Source organism: Giraffa tippelskirchi, chromosome 4 (assembly GCF_054371585.1).
Source record: "Giraffa tippelskirchi isolate mGirTip1 chromosome 4, T2T-mGirTip1v1.2.pri, whole genome shotgun sequence".
NCBI classification, from domain to species: Eukaryota; Metazoa; Chordata; class Mammalia; order Artiodactyla; family Giraffidae; genus Giraffa; species Giraffa tippelskirchi.
In genome coordinates, this window is record NC_137278.1 from 108,603,537 (window position 1) to 108,630,865 (window position 27,329).

At 38.5% G+C, this 27,329-nt stretch overlaps 2 protein-coding genes and 1 non-coding gene across 29 annotated transcripts in view; 2 read left to right on the forward strand and 1 right to left on the reverse strand.

Moving 5' to 3' along the window:
- The window catches only part of OSBPL8 (oxysterol binding protein like 8), a 159,854-nt gene that overhangs the window by 124,174 nt on the left and 8,351 nt on the right, over nt 1-27,329 (reverse strand). The window lies entirely within an intron of this gene.
- Nucleotides 833-26,865, forward strand: LOC145503732 (histone-lysine N-methyltransferase SETMAR-like). The gene is made up of 4 exons (XM_081483922.1): nt 833-1,044; nt 8,305-8,425; nt 25,498-25,641; nt 25,920-26,865. Exons 2-4 carry the CDS (start codon nt 8,381-8,383, stop codon nt 26,382-26,384), a joined length of 654 nt encoding a protein of 217 aa, XP_081340048.1. The 5' UTR covers nt 833-1,044; nt 8,305-8,380; the 3' UTR covers nt 26,385-26,865.
- On the forward strand, nt 1,732-1,803 carry TRNAC-GCA (transfer RNA cysteine (anticodon GCA)). The gene has a single exon. It is a non-coding gene; the product is annotated as a tRNA-Cys (tRNA).

Here is a 27,329-nt window from a genome sequence, read left to right on the forward strand (position 1 = left end):
ACTAAAAACAGAACTACCATATGACCCTGCAATCCCACTCCTGGGCACATACCCAGAGAAAACCTTAATTCAGAAAGATACATGTACCCCAATATTCACCGCAGCACTATTTACAACAGCTGGGCATGGAAGAAACCCAAATGTCCATCAACAGAGAAATGGATTAAAGAAAGTGTGGAATATTACTCAACCATAAAAAAGAACAAAAGTTGTGCCATTTACAGAGATGTCTGCACTCCCATGTTCGTTTGTGGCATTATTCACAATAGATAAAATATGGAAACAACCTTAAAGTCCAGCAACAGAACGGCTGGAGAAAATGTGGGGACTTCCCTGGTCCAGTGGCCAAGAATATCCCTTCCAGTGCAGGGACATGGGTTTGATCCCAAGTTAGGAAATGCACATACACAGGGAAACTAAGCTAGCGTGCCACAACTACCGAGTGTGTGTGCTCTAAAGCTTTTGCTCTTAAACAAGAGAAACCTCCACACCACAATGAGAAGCCCCAGTGCCACAACTAGAGAGAAACGCCACACACAGGCCAAAAAAAAAAAAAAAAGAGTACTGGGTTGGCCAAAAGGTTTGCTCAGGTTTTTCCATAGTATCTTATGAAAATACCAGAAGGAAACTTTTGGCCAACCCAATATATATGTACAATGGCATATCATTTGTCCATTAAAAAAAAGAAGGAAATCTTGCCATTTATAACAACATGGATGGACCTTGGGAGCCAAGTAAAGTAAGTCAGACGAGAAAACACAAATCCTGTATGATCTCACTTACATGTGGAATCTAAAAACAATTAAGTCATAGAAACAGAGAGTGGAATGGTGGAAGCCAGAGGCTAAGGTGGCCGGGGAGAAATGGGAAGATGTTGATAGGAGGGTATAAACTGCAGATAGAAGAGGAGTAAGTTCCGGGAGTATATCGTACAGCATGGTGACTATAGTCAACAACACTATATTGTACACTTGCAAGTGGCCATGACAGTAGAGCTTTAACGTTCTCACCATAACAGCAAAAACAAAATGGTCATTATGTGAGGTAAGGGATGTGTGTTAACTAACCTTTGTGATAAATATTTCATAATATATACATGTATCAAATGATCACACTGTACACCTTAAACTTACACAGTATTTATTATATGTCAATTATAGCTCAATAAAGTTTGGGGGTAAAGGGGAGCATGTTAACTCTTATTTATTTGTGAAATCTTGGCAGCATGGATAGTACCTGGCACACAGCTAACACTTAAAAAAACTTCATTTCATGAGTAAAGGGAACAAACAACAACAACAAAAACAAAGGAAACAAAAAAACTTCTTAAAAGTAACTGACTTAAGCGACTTCCCTGCAGGTCCAGTGGCTAAGATCCCTCGCTCCCAATACAGGGGTCCTGGGTTCAATCCCTGGTCAGGGAACAAGATCTCACATGCCTCAACTAAGAGTTCTCATGCTGTACCTGAAAAAGATCCCACAGGCCACAAGCAAGACCCAGCACAGCCATGTAATGAATGTTTCCAAATTGACTCCATAGTTTAAACCACACATTCAAATAAGGGTATGAACTAAAGACAGGGGAAAAGCAACTAAAGTACAAAACAGACCAGTCTTAATAAGTGCTATTTTATGATCATGGCAAATCCATAAAGGCTGAAAGGTCCAAACCCAAGTTTAGCCAAGAAATAGTTAAAACTGCAAGGCTAAAAAACCAACCAAGCAAGGGCTTCCCTAGTGGCTCAGTCGGTAAAGAGCCTGCCTGCAATGCAGGAGACCCAGGTTCGATTCCTGGGTTGGGAAGATCCCCTGGAGAAGGGATAGGCTACCCAGTCTAGTATTCTTGCCTGGAGAATCCCACAGACAGAGGAGCCTGGCAGGCTACAGTTCATGGGGTCGCAAGAGTAGGACACAACTCAGCAACTAAACCAAACCAACCAAGAAACTGTACTAATATTGTGGGTTTTTTTTTTAACCTGTCCATATTTACTTCCTCTTCCTGTGATAACACACTGAGATCTTCCTTTGACAAAAAGGTCCCTCCTCCTCCAAAGTATACAATTGGTGCCCCGCCCTCTCCTAACAAAGAGCAGGCAATAAACCCAAGCCAGGCCACTCACCCCATCTGTCTCAATCTCTGAAAAATCTGAATCAGGAGCCAGTGATCACACGACTGGAAAAACAGAGAAGAACAATCTGTCTTAACGGAAGCTCCATAAAGACCGCCCATTGCTTCCGGCTCTCTCGATCTCTGGAGCTGCTCAACTATCTGTTCTTTCCAAAACTCAGTTTCTCAGCTTTTAAGAGTGTGAGCTGATCATTCTAGTGGTTTACTTAAATTAGCCAAAGAACTCTAAATGCTGGACATAGATACTATTTCAGTCACTTATAAGCAAAACAGGCAACCTCTGAATAATAAAACAAAAATGAAAGTTAACTTCAAAACATTTTAAAATGCATTTACAAAAGTGAAATCAATGTCAGACCTAGACTATAAAACACTATATATGCTATCATAAGAAAAAATAGTATAGCATTATATTCACCCATCTGTTTCTGGCTAGGTGCCCTAACTTCATTAAATAAGATCCATCATATGAACATCATGCAAGATCAGGTTTTTATCAGAGTCATAAGGAGAAAAGACTGTGTTTAATCAGAAATGTGATCTTTACCTCAATTTTAGTTTGGATCTTACTATCCAAGGTGCTTCCTCTGGAGCTCCTATTTCATATCTTCTCATCCACCATCAAATGAAAGATCTGTGGTCAACTGCATGTTTAGTACTAAGAAGAGAAACATATCCAAAAATATCTATTCAAGCAGCTGACTGACATTTCCATTTGTCTGACTGATCTACTTCAGTCTTCATGAAACAAACACAGGAATGCACTCAAAGTGATGAAAACTCTTCTCACGCCCTGGACCACAGTCAATCTGTAACAACTTAAAGAGAGAAACTTACCTACCTACCTCTACCTCAACACCTACCTGGTTTCTAAAATTCTAAGTTGCGTCAAGTGCTAAGCTAAGAAATATCTTTCAGAGGAGAAATGTGATTTTAGTAGGAAGAAAAAAATACACATATATTTCTACTGTGGCCTAAGACTTTATTTTACACTATGAGTTAATTAAAATGCATAATCCAGGGAATTCCCTCTTGGTTCGGTGGTTAGGATTTGGCACTTTGACTGCAGAGGGCTGGATTCAGTCCCTGGGGAACTAAGATCCGACAGGCCGCACGTCTGAGGCCAAAGACAAGGAAAGGAAAAACAAAGAAAAAAATGCATAACTGAGATCCATCATCAACAGTTCCAGTATGTGAGAAGTGAAGAAAATGAATACAAAATAGGCAGAACATAAAAATCTCTGTCTGGTAAAGTATACCATATAATCGGAAGAACCAAATATACACATGCAACATGTGTATTATTGATTTGACAAATAGAAGTTTGTACATAACTGAATACATGTTACATTTACTTTTTCTCCTAATATGTTTACTCTTAGACAAGTCAAGGAGGTTTAACAAGAAAAATAAAAGCATCTGGGCACTGTCCCAAAACCAAGAACCCAGGACTTTTTACATGTAGCCAGAAACTAGATTAAATGCAATCTGTATCTAATATTTTTCTTCAACATGTTTCCCTTAGGCACACTCTATAGTTTTGGCAACTGCCATCAGAGTTCTTCAAACATTTATGCAGCAGACTGCTTTAGGCAAGGCTGGGATGTTTCTGGTAAAGAGACAGAAGAAGGAAAAGAAATATGTGAAGTAATTAAAAAGTGTTACAATTTCATTTCCTGTCAAGTTTCAGATTTGATATTTAAACACTTGGCTTCTGGTACACACTTCTGCTACTGCAGCTCCAATTTGCTGACCTTCTCAAAAATCATATATATATACCAAAGAAATGTAGGATTGCTTATTGTCAATGATAGTGACACAAAGGAAAAACCCCAAATACTAATTTCTTCCAGCCAGCTGAAAGTAGTTAACACCTTCCATGATATAAACAATATGTGCCCTGGCAAATACCAAACACAAAGCTCCTGCTGATGGCAACACCTTTGAAAGCAGAAGCTAACGAAGACAAATGAAAACCAAAAACCAACAATGCAAACACAAGCAGTGAGGGCAAGGGAGTAAAGTATGCAAAGATTTTTTCTTCTATTTTCAAAATAATGTCTGGTTGGGGGGTTTACACTATCTCTAAAAAATTATAAAAAAAAAAGTGTATGGCATTGGGATACCATGTATATATACCAATGGAACAGAAGCAGAAGTCCAGAAATGGATCACACATGGTAAATTATTTTTCAACAAAGGTGCCAAGGAAATCTAATGGAAAAAACAAAAAAATACTTTCAATTAAAACTAGTTATTAGGTAAAAGGAAAAAACCTTGGCTCTTACACTAAACACAAAAATTACCTCAAAATGAATTACAGACCTAAATATAGAAACACTGTAAAACTTCTACAACAAAACAAGAGAGAAAATCTTCACAACTCTGCAGTAGGCAAAAATTTCTTAAGGGATCAAAAGCACAAACCATGAAAGAAAAAACTAGTATGCTGAACTTCATAAAACTTAAAAGCTTCTCCTCTTCAAAAACAGTTAAGAAAATAAAAAGGCAAGCCACAGACTGGGAGAAGACAGGCACTACATATATATATATACACACATACATATATATGACATATATATATATACACAGATATATATATGACAGATAACTAAGATCTTGACTACATTTAAGGGAAAAAAAAACTCTTTAAAGTTAATAATAAGAAGAAAACACCAATTTTCAAATAGACAAAGATTTTTAAATTTACCAGAAAAAGATACAAATAACCAGTAAACCCATGAAAACGTGTTTGATACCATTGGTCACCAGTGAAATACAAACGGAAAATCATGAGACATTACTGCATAATCACGAGCATGGCTAAAAAATTTCCACTGACAATGTAAGTTTTGATGAGGATGAGAGGCAAACAGAACTCTCATACATTGTTGGTGGGAATGCAAAATGGTATAGCCACTCTTAGACAATTACACAGGAAAAATGGAAATATATCCACTTAAAGACCTGTACATGGACTTTTCATAGCAGCTTAACTTTTTACAGCCAAAATCTAGAAACAACTCAAACTATCTATCAACAGGTGAATGGTTAAACAAATTATGGTATATTCCATCCTATACAATTGAACCGTATCTAACAATAAAAAGAAACAATTTCAAACACACACTGAGCAAAAGAAGCCAGACAAGGGAATATAGTCTCTGATTCTATATATGTGAAATTCTAGAACAAACAAAGACCATCTATAGTGGACAGAACGCAGATCAGTTACTGCCTGGGGGAGACAGCGGGGAATGAGAGACATGAAGTGGGAGAGGGCACAAGGGATCTGGGAGACTGATGAAAATCTTCTGTATCTTGACTGTGGTGGTTGTACATTTGTCAAAATGCAAACTATATTCTTTAAGTGGGTATATTTTATTCTATGTAAATCATACCTGAATTTCAAAAAACTTTAAGTGCTGTCGGTGATTTAAGTGGTAGAGAGGACGAAAGGAAAGATTACAGAAAGAAAGGCAGAATGACATTATAAAAAGCTATGTTTTTAAAAATCAGAAAGTTAAAATTCGGCACAGCTAAAATTAGGACTATAACAGGGAATTTATTTAATTTCAAAGAAAGGCAATGCTAAAGAATGTTCAAACTACCACACAATTTGCCTCATCTCACACACTAGCAAAGTAATGCTCAAAATTCTCCAAGCCAGGCTTCAACAGTATGTGAACTGTGAACTTCCAGATGTTCAAGCTGGATTTAGAAAAGGCAGAGGAACCAGAGATCCAATTGCCAACATCCATTGGATCATAGGAAAAGCAAGCGAGTTCCAGAAAAACATCTACCTCTGCTTTATTGACTATGCCAAAGCCTTTGACTGTGTGGATCACAACAAACTGTGGAAATTTCTGAAAGAGATGGGAATACCAGAACACCTAACCTGCCTCCTGAGAAATCTGTATGCAGGTCAGGAAGCAACAGTTAGAACTGGACATGGAACAACAGACTGGTCCCAAATCAGGAAAGGAGTACATCAAGGCTGTATACTGTCACCCTGTTATTTAACTTATATGCAGAGTACATCATGAGAAACGTTGGGCTGGAAGAAGCACAAGCTGGAATCAAGATTGCCAGAAGAAGAGAAATATCAATAGCCTCAGATATGCAGATGAAACCACCCTTATGGCAGAAAGCAAAGAAGAACTAAAGAGCCGAGGAGAGTCAAAAAGTTGGCTTAAAGCTCAACATTCAGAAAACTAAGATCATGGCATCCGGTCCCATCACTTCATGGCAAATAGACAGGGAAACAGTGGAAACAGTGACAGACTTTATTTTGGGGGGCTCCAAAATCACTGCAGATGGTGACTGCAGCCATGAAATTTAAAGACGCTTGCTTCTTGGAAGAAAACCTATGACCAACCTAGACAGCACATTTAAAAGCAGAGACATTACTTTACCAACAAAGGTCCGTCTAGTCAAAGCTATGGTTTTTCCTGTAGTCATGTATGGATGTGAGAGTTGGACTATAAAAAGAAAACTGAGCACTGAAGAATTGATGTTTTTGAACTGTGGTGTTGGAGAAGACTCTTGAGAGTCCCTTGGACATCAAGGAGATCCAACTAGTCCATCCTAAAGGAAATCAGTCCTGAATATTCATCGGAAGGACTGATGCTGAAGCTGAAACTCCAATACTTTGGCCATCTGATGCGAAGAACCAACTCAGTGGAAAAGACCCTGATGCTGGGAAAGATTGAAGGCGAGAGGAGAAAGGGACGACAGAGGATGAGATGGTTGGATGGCATCACCAATGTGATGGACATCAGTTTGAGTAGGCTCTGGGAGTTGGTGATGGACAGGGAAGCCTGGGGTGCTGCAGTCCATGGGGTCGCAAAGAGTCAGACACCACTGAGTGACTGAACTGACCAATGAATTGGGAATAACTCACAGGATAGCTATGAAAATTAAATGAGATAGATCTAACGCTATACCTGGTATACATCACAGAAACACAGCTCAGAATCAGAATCAGTGTCAGTGTTAGTCGCTCAGCTGTGTCCGACCCTTTGCGACCCCATGGACTGTAGCCCACCAGGCTTCCCTGTCCGTGGAATTCTTCAGGCAAGAATACTGGAGTGGGTTGCCATTCCCTTCTTCAGGGGATCTTCTCAAACCAGGGATTGAACCTGGGTCTTTTGCATTGCAGGCAGATTCTTTACTGTCTGAGCCACCAGGGAAGCTACCTCAGAATAGTTAAATCTGTATCTATCCATTTGAATAGGAAATGGCAACTCACTCCAGCATTCTTGCCTGAAAAACTCTATGGACAGAGGAGCCTGGTGGGCTACCATCGATGAGGCTGTAAAGAGATGGACACAACTGAATGACTGAGCACATATTTACCCCAGTTAAGTGTTAAGGTGAAACCAAGAAAATAAGTAATAATTACATAGAATAAAGAGTTTTAGAGGAAATAATTTTAGACACCAGTTTTAAAAAGAGAAAAGAAAATGAATGAAAGGATGCAGGTGGAGGGAATAGCAATGCACAGAAGAATGGAGGCAGAAGGAACGAACTGTGTGTAGGAGATGGCAAAATTATCGTGTCTGTAGCAGCAAGTCCATATACAGGAGTGACAAAAAAACCAGGGCAATAGTCCCATCTGATGCAAATATTCATTTAAATTCTACAGAAGGATACAGAATAGAAATGATACAATGATACTTCTGCTGAGAAAATATGAATACTTAACATTCATCAGTCTCTTGGAGGTTAGCCATAGTTCTTCCCTCCAAAGAGAAATAATTATTAAAATGTAATTATAGCTAAGCAACATATGGACTTGCTGTGTAGCTGTCATTGTGCTCTTGAAATTATGAAAGACTTTCACATTTTCCAAAATCTGAATTCTGTAAGTGATTGTTATTTTGGAAAACAATACCAAAAAGTCTCCCCCCAAAACTATCAACTACAAGAATTATATCAAGGCACATTACTTAAAAAGGTACCAGAATGCTATAATTATATTTCAAGAGGCCTAAGTGATCAAGATTAGGATTCTTAGGTATTCATAATTTTGAAATATTTTTACATGTATACATTTAAAAATGTTTAATAAAAGAGTGCAGAGTTTGCCTTTTTATGGCATTTAAACTAACTTAAATATTTGTTAAGATTTTACATATGTGGCAGAATAATTCCTTTGTATATTTTATATACAGAAAAGTGTTTTTTCAATGCTTTGTATCTGGGACGTGCAAGCTAAGTCGCTTCAGTTGTGTCTGACTCTGTGACCCTATGGACTGTAGCCGGCTAAGCTCCTCTGTCCACAGGATTCTCCAGGTAAGAATACTGAAGTGGGTTGCCATGCCCTCCTCCAGGGGATCATCCAGGGATCTTCTAGAGATCCAGGGATCAAACCTACGTCTCTTAAATCTCCTGCATTGGCAGGCAGTTCTTTACCACTAGTGCCACCTGGGAAGTCTTCTGTCTGAAGATTTGGCCAAATCAATCGTGTCCGACTCTTTGTGACCCCATGGACTGCAGCCTACCATGCTCCTCTGTCCATGGGATTTTCCAGGCAAGAGTACTGGAGTGGGCTGCCATTTCCTTCTCCAGAGGATCTTTCTGACCCAGGGATCGAACCCGGATCTCCCACATTGTAGGCAGACGCTTTACCGTCTGAGCCATCAGAGAGGCCCTAAAACAGTAATAATCTGAGCTAATTTAGTTGCTAGAATGAGGAACATTCAGAAAGAATGAGTGGCACAATGAGAGACATAATATTAAAGGACAATAATGCTGACCTTTAAACTGAGTAGCAGCAATGTAGCTCCAGTGAGACAACACAGCTACAGGATTGAATCAACTCAAGTCTCTTATTGAGAAAGGACCGTATATAGTGACAGTCAGCTGAAAAACAAGGTTTTACCTGCTCCACCCACTTCAGAGCTATAACCAGTTAGAGGCCGTGGCCCAGAGTAGAACATCCAGAGACTAAAGAATGACCTTACCTACCTTTGCTTTTTTGGCCCTGTATGTTATATATCTAAGTAATAACTGAAGTCTCTATGAAGACATAAAAAATTATTGATATATCAGTCACAAATGCTTGTCTCTTTAACATTTATTTTTCATGACAATAGGATGTTATATCATAAAATACTTTTCAAAGAATGTCCTCTTTGTACACTAAAAAAGTTAGCTACTAAAGAAATATAAATTAGAAAAAAGTTTTTAATAATAAGATTAGCAGTAAACGATTAGGTAAGACCCACCACTGTTTTTTGTTTTCAGTTTTTATTGAAAGCAGATCTGGGGAGGCTAATACTGCTAAAGATTATTTATTGTTTTTAAAATGAGGATTGTGAAACTTTTAAAATCAAACACCTCCAAAATAACTAAAGGGATGATAAGAAATATGAGAGCAGTCCTTTTATGTATAGTTCAAAGGCTTTATCACTGTAAATAGACTTATTTTATTTTGAGGTGGGAAATTTGCCCATGGTGCACAGTCAGGTTAAAGCTAGGAGGAAGAGGTTCAAAATTTAAAGGAATAAGAAAGTCTGTTACGGGAAGCCCTGAGAGCTACTTTGGATAAGTGGAGAGGAAAAGTCACCCTGAATCTCTTACTTAAAAGTGTGAAGTATTTGGTTGACCAAAAAGTTTGTTCCGTTTTCCCATAAGATTACGGAAGAACTGAACTAACTTTTTGGCCAACCCAATATATTTGAAGCCAATCATAAAAGAACTATTCTTCTTTAGTCTCTGCCTTAATAAAATGCTACTTGAAAAAAAGAGCTAATTTTCTAAAAAGAGTTTAAGCACAAAAAATCAAATATGAAGGCCAGAGAAATTCAAAATATATAAAAGTGATGAGAAAATATTAGAAAAATACAACTTTAGGATTAGGAATACGAAGAGTCCCTACAAGTTTGAAGGACAAAGAACACTATGGATAAAAAAAGGTGAAAGTAATTAAAAACAGATGAAAATGAAAAGGAAATAAGATAGACCGCTGGAGACACGGAAAGCAGGAAGTAAATGTAATACAATAAGAGCAGAGCAGTACTAACTCCAAAGCCAGACCACCGCACTCAGAGTCTTCACACTAGGACTGCTCTGCCTTCTCAAGTGCTTTGTGAATGTGTTCCTTAGCAAGGAACTGCAAAGCGGAAAGGCAAAGAGCAGAAGGTACTGCTGCTGCCTCAGAGCCACGTCTCCTATCCTTTGTTGTTGTGGTTGAGCCACTCAGTCGTGTCCAACTCTGTTTGACCCCATGGACTATAGCCCGCCAGGCTCCTCTGTCCATGGGATCCCAGGTAGAATACTGCAGTGGGTTGCCATTTTCTTATCCAGGGGATCCTCCCAACCCAGGGATTGAACCTCTGTCTCCTGCACTACAGGAGGATTCTTTACCACTGAACAATCTGGGAAGCCCTTAGAGATATTAAAAATCTTCAAATCAATCACTGACCGTCTTAAATTTTACAGATGTAGAAACTAATCATAGAGGGATTAAGTGACTTGCCCAAGATCATGGAGCAAGAGACCAGAACCCCAGTCTCAAGACTCAGTTTGATGTTCAGAGAACAAAATATAAATTCAATGGGAGGAATTATTAAGATTCAGCCTTTTAGATTTAATATGTATTGACTGGTGGGAAAAAAATGCAAAACAGCATTATAATCCCAGTTGTTGTTTTTTTTTAATTATACATACATGTACATATACAGAGAGAGAGAAAGGCGGGAGGGGGTTAGGGGAAGAAGGGACAAGGGGAAGAATACCTGGAAGAATAATACCAAACTGATAATAAGCAGACTCTTCAGGACATAAAGTAGGGTCTAGTGGCAACAGAAACTAACTGGATGAGCTTCTAAAGCTGTTGAACTTTACAGACAGCATATGTTGATATGTTTTTGCTTTAAAAAACATTAGGCAAAAACATGTCACCAAGAAAATGCATCTCCAAACGGCTCAAGTCTGTCTTCATCCCCCCCCTCATGTGTATGCACACCATGCACAGGCACAAAACTTGAAAGATGTTACTTTGTCATTGGGGTTGACCTTGAAATTATCTTAATTTGGCTTCACATTAAATGTGGTCTTCCTTAAGAACAGTATAACATTAACATGTTAGAATAATTCTAACAAGCTAGGGTAACTAAAGAAATTAAAAGTTTGAATTATAAAACACATTTTAAGCATTTTCCTTTATACCTGAAACTAACACAACACTAAATCAACTGTACTTCAATTTATTTAATTTTAATTTTTCTTTAGATACCTAATAGTAATAGAAGATGAATTAATATATTTGTAATGAATAAGAGTATTTGTAACTTAAAAAGTACTTTCATATAAATACACACTAGAATGGTTTCAATCATGTTAAAAAAATCTTCTTGGTAGGCTAAACATCCGCCCCGCAACTTCCCTCCCATAAGTTTACTTATGGCATTCCTTGCAAAATGGTAAAGACAATGATAAACTTGAGCTCAGTCCTCTATGTAAATTATGAATTTCAAAATCAATAGGTCCAAACACTGAGATTTTATTAATATTATATAGTTCTCAATAGAACCATATGCTGGTTAGTTGCCCATCAAGGTTATCTACTTTTCCCATATTTTGGAATTTTAAATATCTCGCCAAAGAATAAAGAACAAGCAAATTATATTTTCTTCACTCCTCCCTCCATTTCCTTCTGAACCCACTGAAATCTGGTGCCTGCCTCTATAATCCCACTACAGTCATTCACACGAAGATCCTTCATTGCCAAGTTTAATGCTTCCTTTGCCATGCCCTTCCAAAGATGCTCCTGGTGGCCTAGTCCCTCTAACCAATCCTTTTCTAATTCTTTCCCTAGCTACCTTCACTCTGTTACAGGTCTTGTAAACTAAAGGATCTAAACTAAAGGATCTCAGTGTTTCATTCCATTAGAACCTCTTCTCCTCTTCTTATCTTCAAATACCCTCTTCATGCAGTTACTCCGTATTCACATCACCAACTTAGAACCTTCTCCTATACCAAAATCATGTATCTAGTGACCTGCAGCAGAGGTTCAAAAACTTTAGGAAGCATCAGAATCACCAGGAAGGCTTGTTCAAAATCACATTTCTAAGCTCCACTCCCAAAGCTTCTGATTCAACAGGCCTCAGTAAGAACCCAAGAACCTGCACTTCTAATAAGCGCTCAGGTGACACACCTTGAGACCCACTGGCCTACAGGATTCTCCCTCGGATAAGCCATAGGGACCTTAATTTCAACACAGCCTAATGAGTCTCCCAGCATCTACCCTGGTAGCTTCAAACCATCTTGCACAGCACCCAGAGTGATTATGCTAAACTTGATCATCTCACGATCCTTTGTTTAAAATATTCTAATGGACCTTGAGACAAAAATCAAAGTCCTTAACAAGATCTTTCAAGTCTTGCATGATCTGGCCCTTGCCTACTGTGCCACATTACTGTCACTCTCATTATTATTATTATTTTTTTTACACACAGTGGACTCACTTCTAGCAAAAGCCAAGTTCCTTGCTGTTCCAGGATATTTAAACAAGATGTTCTGCCAGAAATATTCTTTTTTTCCCTCTCAGCTTAAGTCACCTTCCTTGGCTCCCTTCCCCAATAGGTCAGCAAAATCTTCCATCACCCTCTTATTTCCTCCTCTTAGCACTGTCCACAGTGGTGATTACATAGCGAATTGCACATTTTGTAGTTTACAGTCTGTTCCCCATCCTTCCCACACACACAAATTCAAAGAGGTCACGTGTCTATCTAGTTCCCACTAAATTTTCAGTCCCGTGCATAATGAAAGTCAAAGTGTTAGTCACTCAGCTGTGTCTGACTCTTTGCGACCCCATGGACTATAGACCACCAGGCACCTCTGTCCATGGGATTCTCCAAGCAAGAATACTGGAGTGGATTGCCATTCCTTTCTCCAGGGGATCTTCCCCACCCAGGGAGCAAACACGGGTCTCCTGCATTGCAAGCAGATTCTTTACCACCTGAGCCACCAGGGAATGACTTACACTCAAATATCTGTTGAATTAAAGGTCTTGTAACAGTCAATTGTTCTGAAACCTCAAAAGGAAAAGTATTATGAAAAAGGGACTGGAGGCATTTTTTAGTATCCCTTAATAATCACAAATGAGGAAGCTTCATTAAACTCTATCCTTTGAGATTTTAAATTAAAAAAATAATGCTTGAAAACATAAAATGAAATTTTCCTGTCACAAGTTCTTCTGCAACAAGATATATAGGTATAGTATTGCTTAGTATCTGTACCAATAGAGTACAGCACTGATATCCGAAGCCATTCAGTAATATATGTTCATAATGTCCCCCAGTATAATTTTTGCAAAAAAGTTATTTTATGTGTAAACCTAAATCAAAAAGTATACTCAGGCTTAGCAGCAGAAGTGGTTTTAGTTCATACTAGGAAATGGGACAAGGTAGTTGATTGGAATTAAATTATATAATAAATATGAATATAACTGAGAATTATATTATGCAAACAGATGTTATATAGATTCTGATCTCCTTTAAAATGGAAAGACTACCACCTGCCTGCCATGTTTAATTCATTCACCAACTCTGAAGCACATGCTAAATCAGCACAGCACTGGCCTAAGTCACAGAGAACAAGTATAACTATTTTAAGATGTAACTTTAACTTAAGCAGAATTTACATCCAAATAAAGGTTATCTCCATTAGAGTAGTCATTTTTAGACTATTTCAACTTGCCATTATACAAAACAATTCTAGAACTCCTCTCTTCTAATCACTTTCTTAGCTACCACATAAACGACACAAGAATATTAGGCTTCATCATTTTGGTTACTGATTATTTTTAACTAAAAATGGCATTTCTTATTCTGTTCCCTAATTTTCTGTATGAGACTCAGTTCAGAATGACTTCCCATTTTTTCCAAATATCAAATTCACTCCCAACAGATGTCATTTGCCATCAGAGAATACAGGTAAAAGAATGAGGTTGAAGTCACTAAAGAAATGTCAAAAAAAGAGTTTCAAAAGTGTTTTTGAAAAACAGTGACATTACTGAAATCAATTCAAAATAACTCTGAACACATCAATCATCTCTTAAACATGTAAGTTTTAACATGCTTATCTCAAAGCTGGTCACACATTTCTACTCCAGGCACAAGTCAGAGAGGCCTGATCCCTGACTTCTGGTTTCCCTGAATAACACATGATAACATGCAGAAGCACATTTACTATGAAGTACAGATTTAGAAATGCAACAAATTTTAAGAATAAAATCTAGTGGTCTACTCTAACAACATGGCTTGGAAAGGCAGTACTGTATTCTGAAAAAAACATGGCTATAGAATGAGAGAGGCTAAGTTCAACTTTTTTGCTTGGCCTCTTGGCAGCAACATGACTGATCATGTTACTTGACTGAACAGAGTCGATACAACATCAATAATTCTATCTGTAAAATGGGAATAAAACCATCTATTTCAGAGCTATTGTAATGACTATATTACATGATGCCCCCTAGCATCATCAAGGAATTCTCAAAAGAACCTAAGAGGCTATCTATGCCAATTCTCCATTTTCCTAAGACCCATAGAGTCTAAGTGCTTTGCCAAGGTCACAAAGTTACTTAGCAGGAAAGACAATACTTCTGGCAGGTTTTTTATTTTCCCAGTGCATCTGTTTCCTGAATCAGTTGGTGCTTGTAATGCTAGGTTGCAGAAGGTTGTGACACAGGGTCTCAAAGAGGGTTTCTGATACAATAATAAACCGAAGCCTCTTAAGGACAGTATTTGGAAATATGTCACTGGTAATCGTGTATTAATAATTTAGCCCAATATATTAAATGTCTCCCTTGGATTTTAAGTCTTTATTTTTAAACTTAGATATTTTAAAACAGCTAAAACTACCTCATTCTATGTGAATTTGCTGTTTTCTAAAAGGTTCTTTTCTAAGGAAAATATGAGCCTTGTTTTAAATCATGATACTAGAAAAAAGTGAATGTGTTTCTCATTAATTATGGTAACTGGCTATAATAAACCAAAGGACTTGCACCAGTTTCCTACAAGTAAATTCATATCCCTACTTAAAGGTGGGGGTTCTTTATTAAGGATCAAAGTTTGAAATGCAAGACTAAAGTTAATTCAGGATAACCTCAAGGAATTTTATTACTGATTTTATTTTTCAGTCCCCAAAACAATTTATTCATAATTTGATACAGCTAAGAATGGTTTTCTACCTTGGGCATGAAAGAAAAATGAGTATCTGAGTGCCTAACTCTGGCCTAGATGTTTCTGGGTTTTGAATTCAAGTTATAAATTACCGCAACCAAAGTACTCAAGTACTTGGTACTTGACGAGTAACCAAGATACATAATTACACTTCCACATGCCAATTCAAAAAGGATCTATGAGAATTAACATAATTTTTAATACTTCAATTAAAAATGACTATCAAAAAAGACAAAGTATGTAAATAACTCATGCTGAAAGACTTCCTAAAAGAAAACTGACCAATATGGTGACAGTGAAAAAAATTCTTAGAGAATACCAAAAAAAAGCATAATTTTCTGAATTTAATTAAAATCAATTTTTGTCATAGCCACAAAAATGTATCACTGATTAATTGCAACTTACAAACCTGAAGAGGCAGCTTCACAGCGGAATTCTACCAAAAATTTAGAGAAGAGCTAACACCTATCCTACTCAAACTCTTCCAGAAAATTGCAGAAGATGGTAAACTTCCAAACTCATTCTATGAGGCCACCATCACCCTAATTCCAAAACCAGACAAAGATATCACAAAAAAGGAAAACTACAGGCCAATATCACCGATGAACATAGATGCAAAAATCCTTAACAAAATTCTAGCAAACAGAATCCAACATCATATTAAAAAGATCATACATCATGACCAAGTGGGCTTTATCCCAGGAATGCAAGGTTTTTTTAACATCCACAAATCAATCAATGTAATACACCACATTAACAAATTGAAAGAAAAAAACCATATGGTTATCTCAATAGATGCAGAAAAAGCCTTTGACAAAATTCAGCATCCATTTATGATTAAAACCCTCCAGAAAGCAGGAATAGAAGGAACATATCTCAACATAATAAAAGCTATATATGACAAACCCACAGCAAACGTTATCCTCAATGGTGAAAAATTGAAAGCATTTCCCCTAAAGTCAGGAACAAGGCAAGGATGCCCACTTTCACCACTACTATTCAACATAGTTTTGGAAGTTTTGGCCACAGCAATCAGAGCTGAAAAAGAAATAAAAGGAATACAGATAGGAAAAGAAGAAGTAAAACTCTCACTGTTTGCAGATGACATGATCCTCTACATAGAAAACCCTAAAGACTCTACTAGAAAATTACTAGAGTTGATCAATGAATATAGTAAAGTCGCAGGATATAAAAGTAACACACAGAAATCCCTTGCATTCCTACACTCTAATATTGAGAAAACAGAAAGAGAATTTAAGGAAACAATACCATTCACCATTGCATCAAAAAGAATAAAATACTTAGGAATATAACTACCTAAAGAAACAAAAGACTTATATATAGAAAACTATAAAACACTGATGAAAGAAATCAAAGAGGACACAAACAGATGGAGAAATATACCGTGTTCATGGATTGGAAGAATTAATATAGTGAAAATGAGTATACTACCCAAAGCAATCTATAGATTCAATGCAATCCCTATCAAGCTACCAATGGTATTTTTCACAGAACTAGAACAAATCATCTCACAATTTGTATGGAAATATAAGAAACCTCGAATAGCCAAAGCAATCTTGAGGAAGAAGAATGGAACTGGAGGAATCAACCTGCCTGACTTCAGGCTCTACTACAAAGCCACAGTCATCAAGACAGTATGGTACTGGCACAAAGATAGAAATATAGATCAATGGAACAAAATAGAAAGCCCAGAGATAAACCCACACACCTATGGACACCTTATCTTCGACAAAGGAGGCAAGAATATACAATGGAGAAAAGACAATCTCTTTAACAAGTGGTGCTGGGAAAACTGGTCAACCACTTGTAAAAGAATGAAACACTTCCTAACACCGTACACAAAAATAAACTCAAAATGGATTAAAGATCTAAACGTAAGACCAGAAACAATAAAACTCCTAGAGGAAAACATAGGCAAAACACTCTCCGACATAAATCACAGCAGGATCCTCCATGACCCACCTCCCAGAATATTGGAAATAAAAGCAAAAATAAACAAATGGGACCTAATTAAAATTAAAAGCTTTTGCACAACAAAGGAAACTATAAACAAGGTGAAAAGACAGCCTTCAGAATGGGAGAAAATAATAGCAAATGAAGCAACAGACAAACAATTAATCTCAAAAATATACAAGCAACTTCTGCAGCTGAATTCTCGAAAAATAAACGACCCAATCAAAAAATGGGCCAAAGAACTAAACAGACATTTCTCCAAAGAAGACATACAGATGGCTAACAAACACATGAAAAGATGCTCAACATCACTCATTATTAGAGAAATGCAAATCAAAACCACAATGAGGTATCATTTCACACCAGTCAGAATGGCTGCTATCCAAAAGTCTACAAGCAATAAATGCTGGAGAGGGTGTGGAGAAAAGGGAACCCTCTTACACTGTTGGTGGGAATGCAAACTAGTACAGCCACTATGGAGAACAGTGTGGAGATTCCTTAAAAAACTGGGAATAGAACTGCCATATGACCCAGCAATCCCACTGCTGGGCATATACACCGAGGAAACCAGAATTGAAAGAGACGCGTGTACCCCAATGTTCATCGCAGCACTGTTTACAATAGCCAGGACATGGAAGCAACCTAGATGTCCATCAGCAGACGAATGGATAAGGAAGCTGTGGTACATATACACAATGGAATATTACTCAGCCATTAAAAAAAATACATTTGAATCGGTTCTACTGAGATGGATGAAACTGGAGCCCATTATACAGAGTGAAGTAAGCCAGAAAGAAAAACAACAATACAGTATACTAATGCATATATATGGAATTTGAAAGATGGTAACGATAACCCTATATGCGAGACAGAATAAGAGACACAGATGCATGGAACAATTTTATGGACTCTGAGGGAGAAGGTGAGGGTGGGACGTTCTGGGAGAATAGCATTGAAACATGTATATTATCATATGTGAAACAGAACACCATTCCATGTTCGATGCATGTGACAAGGGCTCAGGGCCGGGGCAATGGGATGATCCAGAGGGATGAGATGGGGAGGGAGGTGGGTGGGGGGTCCAGGAAGGGGAACACATGTAAACCCATGGCTGATTCATGTCAATGTATGGCAAAAACTATTACAATATTGTAAAGTAATTAGCCCCCAACTAAAATAAATAAATTTATAAAAAGAAAAAATAAAATGAATAACCAACAAGGAAAAAAAAAAAAAAAAAAAAACCTGAAGAGGCTAATTACTACTAGTAAATTAAGTAGAAGCCACCAAAGAAAACCAAGTAAGATTCTGCTAGTTAAAACACTAATTATGTTAAGCAATCAACCTCTTAAATGAGTCTGTTTGCACACAGGAATTCTTCCTCAGTACTGACAGAGTATTACTTTTAAATTCTTACACCCTAATCAGAAATTCTTGACAAAACAAAGATAATAAACCTACAATTTCCCAAACTGAAAAACAAGGTACTATCCATATAATGCTAAAGATTCTATTTTAAAACTTTAGGAACAGTGAGAAGAAGTACCAAAACTATACACATAACAGAAGCAATAAAGTATACCATAATGAGCCAGACAAGAAGGATAGTGATTATGACAAGTATCTAAAAAGGAAAATGTTTAGAATACCTGAAAAAGGTAGACCAGGAGACATATAACCATGATCTAATCAAACCTCTAGATCTAAAACCAAGAGTTTCACAGAATACGGAGAAAGTTCACAAAATAATCAGTGAATAAATATCAACTGCATTAGGGACTATTTACAACTTTGATATCCCCTAGAGCAGGCAAATACAGAAACTACACAAGAGCCAATTTCTTTTCTAAGCTACTTTACATTTCAAATAAGCATGTACTGTGTAGGTTCCACAGGGTCTTACGTAATCAGGCCAAATCCAGGCGTTTAAGCCTTCCAAATCACAACCCTTCTGACAGATTTCAATTTCAAGGTAGTCAGCATTTTAAAAATCTGGATTAAATAAACTTCTGATTGCAAGAGAATTATAACTCCAATCATAAAAGACATCTCAGCAGTCAAAACCATGGCTGGAAAAGAAGGATGACAAAGTCTCACGAGAGAAGGCCTGAACAGAAGTAAGAGAGAAGTGCAGCAATACCATGGAAGAGAGGGAAACAGAGACATTTAAATGTATTTGCTTACCATAAACTATAACCAGTCAATTTCTCTAAAACTTTGAGAAAGGAAACTGGAAAATAAAAACCAGAATAAAGTATACAGAATTTAAACAGCACTGGGAAGTTTTTTTGAGTATAAAATAATAGAAGGAGACGAAAATTATGGCATTGGTGAACCACCTAGGCAAGATAAGCTTACCATTTAAAGTACCAAAAATAATTAGGAAGAAGAGAAAGAAAGGTAATAGAGAAAAATGTCAATAACTAAGGAACCAAAGTAGATATCACAATTAAGGCAGAGAAGTAAATGAAAAAGAGTAACACCTCACCTGCCTTGACACAGTTGAGAAACAGAAGTATATAACGAATAATCACAATGTGACAGGAGTCATGGGCTTACAGGTGATACATCATTCTCTAGAGAAAAGATACTATTTTACACACAATTTAATGGTCTCAATCAGTTTTCAAGGAACAAAGTAGAAGTGGCAAGAGAATCATAATGACATGTACAAGTTGGGGCAGATGACAACAGGACAGGAAACAGAAAAACTAAGAAGCAAACAAGAATTCAAAAAACATCCAAATTTTAGGACCAACTGGCAGAAAATCAATAGTGAAGAAATATCAACGTATATTAACATAGTATCAAGATCACAGTTTTTATGAATAAACCTGTATTAACAACAACAACAACAAAAGATAGGAAAGGGCTCCAACAAAAGATGATGGACTAAATATACATTTTCCCTCCAGTTATTCCAGATATCCCATTGAAATAAAAACAGTTCATACAGAAAAAGAATAATAAGAGCAAAGAAATTAATAGCAGAGATGGGGCAATATGGGGTCAGGGAATGGGAGTACATACTACCAGGTGAAAGATGGGCTCAAGGATGTACTGTGCAACACAGGGAATAGAGCCAATATTTTGTAATAACTGTAAATCCAAAGTAACCTTTAAATTATAATAAAATTAAAAATAAGACACACACCGAAAGTAGAGATGAGCGGTAGAGAGAGAAAAGTCAACAAGATTATGAAAGATGAAAATAGACATGAAATTGCTTGATATAACAAGCAGAGAAAGCCACAGCCTCATTCTATCCTATAAGAGTAATATAAAAGGGTGGGAACCAATTTATCTGACAGAATCCCAGAGAAGCATTATTGCAAAGTAAATGGTTCAGCAAAGGGTGGGAATAAATAGTGGGGCTAAAAATAGGAGAATTATGTATTACCTGACTGCCTGTATAAGGGACAACTCCATTTCCTAACACCCATCTCCAAGCAGCACCTAAACACCTGGCATGTACTCCCTGGCAAAATGACAGTCAGCCTTTCTCTAAAGAAAGTGAATACCCATCTAGGGGATGCTGGCACAGAGTAATAAATGCTTCTCACCTGTATATTGTCACCCTGCTTATTTAACCTAAATGCAGAGTACATCATAACTTATATGCAGAGAAATGCTGGGCTGGATGAAGCACAAGCTGGAATCAAGATTGCTGGGAGAAATATCAATTACCTCAGATATGGAGAAGACACCAACTTTATGGCAGAAAGCAAAGAGGAACGGAACAGCCTCTTGATGAAGGTGAAAGAGGACTGTGAAAACTCTGTCTTAAAACTCAACATTCAAAAAAGGAAGATCAAAAAAAAAAAAAGGAAGATCACGGAATCTGGTCCCATCACTTCATGGCAAATAGATGGGGAAACAGTGGAGACAGTGACAGACTTTATTTTCCTGGGCTCCAAAATCACTGCAGATGGTGACTGCAACCATGAAATTAAAAGACACTTGCTCCTTGGAAGAAAAGCTATGACAAACCTAGACAGAGTATTGAAAAGCAGACACATCACTCTGCTGACAAAGGTCCACCTAGTCAAAGCTATGGTTTTTCCAGTAGTCATGTATGGATGTGAGAGTTGGACCATAAGGAAGGTTGAGGACCAAAGAATTGATGCTTTTGAACTGTGGTGTTGGAGAAGACTCTTGAGAGTCCCTTGGACTGCAAGGATATCAAACTAGTCAATCCTAAAGGAAATCAATCTTGAGTATTCATTGGAGGGACTGATGCTGAGGTTGAAGCTCCAATATTTTGGCCACCTGATGCAAAGAGCCAACTCAGTGGAAAAGACCCTGATGCTGGGGAAGACTGAGGGCAGGAGGAGAAGGGGACGACAGAGGACGAGATGGTTGGATGGCATCACTGACTCAATGGACATGGGTTTGAGCAGGCTCTGGGAGATGGTGAAGGACAGGGAGGCCTGGCGTGCTTCAATCCATGGGGTCGCAAAGAGTCAGACATGACTGAGCAACTGAACAACAACAACCTGGAATTTTGAGGGCCCATGGGCTGGCTCCCCTCCCTCTTAACACAACACTCGCCAATAGACAGGCCCCACCCAATAATGTCCTGTCCATGAAGTGCCATGCCCAGAATTCCTATTCAAAGAAGAAAACCTAATACTGAAACCAGCCCAAGGAACAGAGTGGGAGGGGAACATCCAGACCAGGAAGCTGGTCCTTCTTTCTGAAACATTAGTAAGGGACAACTAAGCATAACCAGGCACATAAGGAGAACTAAGTATGAAAAAAAAAAGATGACAAAAACAAACACAAAAGCTGACAGGAAAAGGAAACATTTGAGGAAACACAAAATGCCTTTTAAAAATATATAACTTTGCATATCCTGAGACTAAAGAGAGTACTAAAACATAAAACCAGAAAAGAATGGCAGAAAAAGAGAACAAGGAAATTCACAGATTACCCTCTCCTCAAAAAATCTGCCAAATAAACCAGGGGAAAAAAGGTCACCTGAACACAGAGCTAAGGAAATCACAAAATATGAAAGCAAAAATAAGATGAGGATCAGTCCGAGCAAAAAAACATCTGCCTACTGTAGAACAAACAAAAAAACGAAGAGAAGAAAATATCAAAGACAAGAGGATTTCTTAGAGTTGAACAATCTGATTCAAACATGGGGAACTGAGTGCCTATAACAAATATAACCAAACCAAAACATGCACTCCTCATTATGAGTTTGCAGCAAAAAGATGAAATAGAGAATATCCTCAAAGTTTTCAGTCAGAATAAAGAAAAAATCACCTTAAAAGGACAGGGAATTAGACGGCATCTGACTTCGAACCAAGTGCTGGAAGACAACCAAGCACTGCTTTTCAAAGTTTCAAAGGAAAATTATTTGCAACCTACAATATTGTATCAGAGTCAGTCAGTCAGTTCAGTAGCTCAGTCGTGTCAGACTCTTTGCGACCCCATGGATTAAAGCACGCCAGGCCTCCCTGTCCATCACCAACTCCCAGAGCTTGCTCAAACTCATGTCTATTGAATTGGTGATGCCATCCAGCCATCTCATCCTCTGTCATCCCCTTCTCCTCCTGCCTTCAATCTTTCCCAGCAACAGGGTCTTTTCCAATGAGTCAGTTCTTCGAAGCAGGTGGCCAAAGTATTGGAGCTTCAGCTTCAGCATCAGTCCTTCCAATGAATATTCAGGACTGACTTCCTTCAGAATTGTACCTGAACTATCAGTTAAATATGAAAACAGAGTAAAGACATTTTTATACATAGAATGATTCAGAAAATTTGCCTCTCAAACACACTTTTTTGGAAGTTAGTTGACAATGCACTCCAGAAAAACGATCAAGTAAAGTTTAGTAAAAAATGAACATCTATAACAGAATGGACCCAATTCAAGAGGCCAGTGAAAGGAAGTTCCAAAAAGAGACCTGAAAGGCAACTAGTTCAAACTGAAGCCGAATTACAGGCAAGGACACATAAATAGGGTCACAATACAACAGGTAATATGCTGTAGAGTTGGTGGGAGGAGAGAGTGGAGACTATGATAAAAGAATTCAATACCCAAAAAGGAGGCAATTAGAAACATCAAGAAAATAAGATGTCATGTCCACTATTTTTAACTCAATGGCTAGGTTGTAAGCAACTGATAAAATAAAATTCACAGGACCACAATGGTATCAAGATATTCTTCTTCAAGTGGCCTAAGAGCTGCTTAATAGAATCTGTAGGAAAGAAGTCATCATCTGAGCATATTACCTGGTCTAGCATTACATATTATTTACATAATCTTAGCAAAACTGTATATGGTTTTTGTCATTTAGTGATGGACACATGGACACGAAAGCTGGGGCTGGAGAGGTGAGGGAAATGTGTTTAGCTAGGCAGTAACAACCATAGCTACCAGTCTAGAAAGAAAAGAAAGGAAGAAAGAAAAAGTGGAAACTCCAGACAATGTCTAAGCTGATAAATGTAAGTGTAGATTCAATAGAAACTATTCTATAAAAACAACATAGTTTCCTCTGTTACATATTCATAAACAAACCTCCCCCATGAACTCCACCCATCTCTGAAGGGGAGAAAAATCCCTTTAATTAAAGGTAAGTTTGCTTCAATTTAAAATAATTTGTTTCAGGTTAACTCCAGTTTTTGAGGTATCGGTTCTCCACTGGGGTGATTTGCCCCCAGGGGACATCTGGCAATATCTAGAGACACTCTGGTGGTACACTGATGGGAGGTTCTACTGCCATCTAACAGGTAGACGATATGGATGCTGTTCTACAGTCCACAATGTACAGGATAGCCATCATCACACAGAGAGTTATCCAGCCCAATATGTCCACAAAGCCAAGCTGGAGAAACCCAGTTCCACAGGAATTCTTCAGGCTTTTATAGAAAAATGTTTATAGGTTGTGTTCCTTATTCTTATGATGGTATCTGGATGTAGAGGAAAGCTTCTGCGGGCACAGGGAATGTCATGATCGGTCTGAGTGTGGCCCCATGGACTGCCCTCTGGGTCCTCATCAGCCTTTGAGGTTTGATAGGGTCACAATGGCATACACTGATGAGGATGCTGCAACAGCATCCAGTGGACCTCCCGACTGGGCCCACCTCAGCTCCTGCTGGTATGGACATTCTGAGGGCCTCAGCTACCTCTTCCAAGCAGCCCATGCTTAGCGTTAAGGCCACACTAGCTGCTTAAGAACAAACCTCAAAATGTCTCACTAAAACTACACAGTTCATCATGAGTGCTGCTCTTTGGGGCACAGCTTTCTTCCACATGGTAATCCAGGGGCTTGAGATCTTCTTAATCTCGGGTTTTATCCTGGGCATCTGACCCTTGGATTGGAAAAGAGAAGGTAGAGAAAGACAGCTGCTTTTCTCCCACCTCCATTCAGAAGTGACAGCACATTCTTTCCAGTGATGTTCCCCTGGTGAAAACCAGTCATCCGGTTGCACCAAGGGGGGGGGCAGAGGAGAGGATGACGAGACTGGCGGGGCAGCCACTTCCCAGTGCTAACTGAACTAAAGCTAGAGCACAAACTCTGGGGAGCGCTGAGCTGACTTGGCCATAGCCGCCCTCCCACAGCCTCTAGGATCTAGCTGGTTCTTCCGCTCACAACAGTCCCCACAGGACACGCGGGCTGGCTCTCACTCTGCTAACTTCTATTTCCTGCACTTGGATTATGTGACAACTTCCAGATCTCTTTCATACCACTTAAGAAACAGGAAACTCACAGGGTGCATCTCCAGGTCTTGCTTTGCCTGAAGACACTATTGTCTTTGCCTGCAGCACTCTCATATCACAGAAGGTCAGGACAAGGCAATAAGCTAGTTACACGCTGTGGAGGTTCTGAATGAAGCAGTCTGGCTCCAGAGCCTGTGCTAGTCTGCCTCTCTAGATTGCTAAAATATTAGGGAGCAAGAAAGTCCTTTCATGATCATTAATATTTATAAAGCATTCACACCTTGCAAAACAGCCTAGGGAACTATTACAAACCCCCACTATGATGCACAGCACTGTTTTTCTCTGCTTCTGGATTGCTGATCAATGTTATTATAGTCAAAACAATAGGCAAAATTATACAGTAAGCAAAACTCATCCTCAGAAGTGCCTCACCCTACTCTCCACTTGAACAGTGTACCTGTGTCTTCATGTCCAAGGAATCCCACCTCATCATTCTTTTTTAAAAAAATAAATATTTATTTATTTGGCTGCTCCAGGTCTCATTTGCAGCATATGGGATCTTCAGCTGCAGCATGAGAACTCCCAGCGGGGGTATGCGGGATCCTGTTCCCCGATCAGGGATTGAACCAGGGCCCCCTGCACTGGAAGCGAGGAGTCTCAGCCACTGGACCACCAGGGAAGTCCCCTCACCTCATTACTCATCCAAAAAAATAACATATTTTGTACCACGAATGAATAACATACAAAAGTGTTACTTCAACTGGACTATGTCTCCCCAAACCTATTAGGTTGGTGCAAAAGTAATTGCACTTTTGCATTGTTGAACTCTGCTGTTTGATACTGGAATACGTTCTCAAATAAATATGGCTAAGTTATATATTGTTTTAATTCAAATTTCTCACTTTATGTTTTCTGGCTGATGACTTATTACCTGCTGTTTATTTTATATTTATTTTAGACTTTAGAAATGATGTTAGACAAAAACCAAATTCAACCAATTTTTTATTTGAGGTCAAAATGGGTCATAAAGCAGCAGAGACAACTCACAACATCAACAATGCATTTGGCCCAGGAACTGCTAACATACAGTGCAGTGGTTGTTCAAGAAGTTTTGCAAAAGAGAGCCTTTAAGATGAGCAGAGTGGCTAGCCATCGGAAGTTGACAACAACCAGTTTATGGTCGTCATCGAAACTGACCCTCTTACGCGAAATTGCCAAAGAACTCAACATCGACCATTCTATGGTCATTAGTCATTTGAAGCAAACTGGAAAGGTAAAAGAGCTCGATAAGTGGGTGCCTCGTGAGCTGACCAAAAATCAAAAACATCACCATTTTGAAATGTTGCCTTCTCTTATTCTATGCAACAACAACACACCATTTCTCGACTGGATTGTGACATGCGACGAAAAGCGGACTGCATAAAACCGGAAATGACCAGCTCAGTGGTTGGACTGAGATGAAGCTCCAAAGCACTTCCCAAAGTCAAGCCTGCACCAAAAAAAGGCCATGGTTCACTGTTGGGTGGTCTGCTGCCCATCTGATACGGCTTTCTGAATCCCAGAGAAACCACTACATCTGAGAAGCATGGTCAGCAAATCAATGAGATGAATCGAAAACTGAAATGCCTGCAGCCTGCATTGGTCAACAGAATGTGCCCAATTCTTCTCCAAGACAAATCCCGATTGCATGTTGCACAACTAACGCTTCAAAAGTTGAATGAATTGGGCTACCAAGTTTTGCCTCATCTACCATGTTCACCTGACTTCTCGCCAAATGACAACTCTTTGCAGGCAAAATGCTTCCACAACCAGCAGGAGGCAGAAAAAGCTTTCAGAGTGTTCAATAAATCCCAAAGCATGGATTTTTATGCTACTGGAATAAACTTATTTCTCATTGGCAAAAATGTGTTGATTGTAATGGTTCCTATTTTGATTAAAAAATGTGGTTGAGCCTAATAATAATTTAAAATTCATGGTCAGAAATCACAGTGACTTTTGTATCAATCAAATACCATACCCTCACCCCATCAAAATGCACTTACACATACTTCATAATTTTCACTGGAGTATTAGCCTTCTTTGTAAAAAGCTATGTAATCTGATAAACTCAGTTCAGTTCAGTCGCTCAGTCATGTCCGACTCTTTGCGACCCATGGACTCCAGCATGCCAGGGCTCCCTGTCCATCACCAACTCCTGAAGCCAGCTCAAACACATGTCTATTAAGTCGGTGATGCCATCCAACCATCTCATCCTGTGTCGTCCCCTTCTCCTCCCGCTTTTAATCTTTCCCAGCATCAGGGTCTTTTCAAAAGAGTCAGTTCTTCCCATCAGGTGACCAAAGGAATGGAGTTTCAGCTTCAGCATCAG

Coding starts and splice junctions, on each gene's coding strand:
- LOC145503732 (XM_081483922.1), top strand. CDS start 8,381: ATGGACTGTAGCCGGCTAAGCTCCTCTGTCCACAGGATTCTCCAG. Junction 8,426..25,497: donor CTGTCCACAGGATTCTCCAG/GTAAGAATACTG, acceptor TGGCTGCTCCAG/GTCTCATTTGCAGCATATGG. Junction 25,642..25,919: donor GCCACTGGACCACCAGGGAA/GTCCCCTCACCT, acceptor TATTTATTTTAG/ACTTTAGAAATGATGTTAGA.